The sequence below is a fragment of the Myotis lucifugus genome, unplaced genomic scaffold (assembly GCF_000147115.1).
Source record: "Myotis lucifugus unplaced genomic scaffold, Myoluc2.0 scaffold_3, whole genome shotgun sequence".
NCBI classification, from domain to species: Eukaryota; Metazoa; Chordata; class Mammalia; order Chiroptera; family Vespertilionidae; genus Myotis; species Myotis lucifugus.
The window spans coordinates 18,589,958-18,591,823 of record NW_005871051.1 but is presented as its reverse complement, the minus strand read 5'-3'; the positions used below and the strand labels follow the sequence as shown (position 1 = coordinate 18,591,823).

At 66.2% G+C, this 1,866-nt stretch overlaps 1 protein-coding gene across 1 annotated transcript in view; it reads left to right on the top strand.

Moving 5' to 3' along the window:
* The first annotated feature begins 284 nt into the window (after positions 1 to 284).
* IHH (indian hedgehog) overlaps positions 285 to 1,866 on the top strand; it is a 5,569-nt gene continuing 3,987 nt past the window's right edge. The window contains 1 exon segment of the mRNA XM_006082532.3: positions 285 to 599. Within this exon segment, the coding sequence (XP_006082594.3) occupies positions 285 to 599 (315 nt within the window).

Genomic DNA, 1,866 nt, shown 5'->3' with positions numbered 1-1,866 from the left:
CAAACGAGCCGGCCTATTTATTGGCGGCGAGCGGAGCCGGGCAGCTCAGAGTCGAGAGCGCCGAGGGGGACAGCGCGCCGCCACCAGCCAGGGCCCCGGGCCCCCCGCCCCCGCACCCTGAGTCCCGCCGGCCCCTGCGCCACGCCGCGCAGCCCATGGCGCCCCCCACCCTGGAGCCCCCCGAAGCCACCCCGACGCCCTGAGCCCCCTCAGGGCCCAGGTCGACTAGCCCACCCATCAGCCCTCCAAGCGCCCTCGCCCGCCGCTCTCCCGAGCTCCCGGCCATGTCTCCCGCCCGGCTCCGGCCCCGACTGCGGTTCTGCCTGCTGCTGCTGCTGCTGCTGCTGGTGCCGGCGGCGCGGAGCTGCGGGCCGGGCCGGGTGGTGGGCAGCCGCAGGCGGCCGCCGCGCAAGCTGGTGCCGCTCGCCTATAAGCAATTCAGCCCCAACGTGCCCGAGAAGACCCTGGGCGCCAGCGGGCGCTATGAAGGCAAGATCGCGCGCAGCTCGGAGCGCTTCAAGGAGCTCACCCCCAATTACAATCCCGACATCATCTTCAAGGACGAGGAGAACACGGGCGCCGACCGCCTCATGACCCAGGTGAGCGCGACCCGCCCTTCCAGGGCGCCGCTGCCGAAGCACCGCCACCTGCCCGGCCCTATCCGCCCTCCCTGGCACTTTTGCTCCACTGGTTGGCACGCCCCCTGGCACCTGCCCCTCTCGCCAAACCCAGCTGCTTCTTGCCCAGGATGGGACAGCCAGGGGTCCCGGCAGGCGTGTCGGCATCCCCGATCGATCGTGCCGATGGCTATGAGAAGAGCTCCCTGCCGCCGAGCGGCCACAACCCAGCCGGTTGGCCACGGCCCCTCTGCCCCGGCGCGCTGGCAGCTCGGGTCATTCGCGGCATCCGGCACCCGGAGGCACCTCGATCTGGCTGCCTCCTGCGCTACCGGGATCCACGCGGTACTTCCTGGCCTAACCCTCCGCACGGCTGCGCCTCTTTCACTTAGAAGCCATTCGGCACCCCGAGGCGAAGCAGCTCGGGGTGCAGAGGGCCCCACGACCTTTGCTCCACGCGCGGTCGCTGTGGGGGTGGCAGCTCCTGTCCGGGAGGTTTGCGCCTGGCGGGTTTGATGCGCTGCCCCCGGTGGGGTCTGGGGTTAAGGAACAGCGAGGAAGGTGAAGGTGGGAAAGAGAACTTGCCGGGAGAGACCACGTGTCTGTGCAGAGAGCTGAGAGGAGCCCCTGCGTAGAAGGGTGGGGGACGGGGGCCTTTGAAGGCTGGGGCCGAACTTGGGGGACCCCTGGGCTTGATGGCGGGGATGGGTTGGGTTGAAAGGGAAGGGTTCGGGTGCCGGCGAGGCTGGGAGCAGAGCTAAAGTTAGTCTTTGCATGCTGGGACCAGCGCTCAGCACAAGCGCTGAGGAGTGGAGGGCGAGGGTGGGTGGGTGGGAATGGGACTGATTACAAAAGGGCATGAATGATCTTCAGGGGAAGAAGGAAATGCTCAAAACTGCACAACTCTGTAAGTATTGTGACAACCATTGAGTTATACATTCATGTGAGTGAATTTTATAATATGCAAATCAGACCTCATGAAAGCGTTCTTAAAAAGAGCTCACAGTGGAGGTGCCCTGTAAGCTAAGCCCACAGGGTGGGCAGGATTCACTGCACAAAGAGGAAGGCCTCAAGCGCCCTGCAGACAGGTGCTGGTGAAGAGCAAAGGCAGAGAGTGTGGGGCTCACCTGCGCAGGGAGCAGCAGCACCCAGGTGGGAGCAGAGATGGGTGAAGGGCTGGCTGAGGCACTGTTGGGGAGCTAACCTTGGCGGTGGGCCCCTGGACAGGGACAGAGGCCCTTGCCCCGCC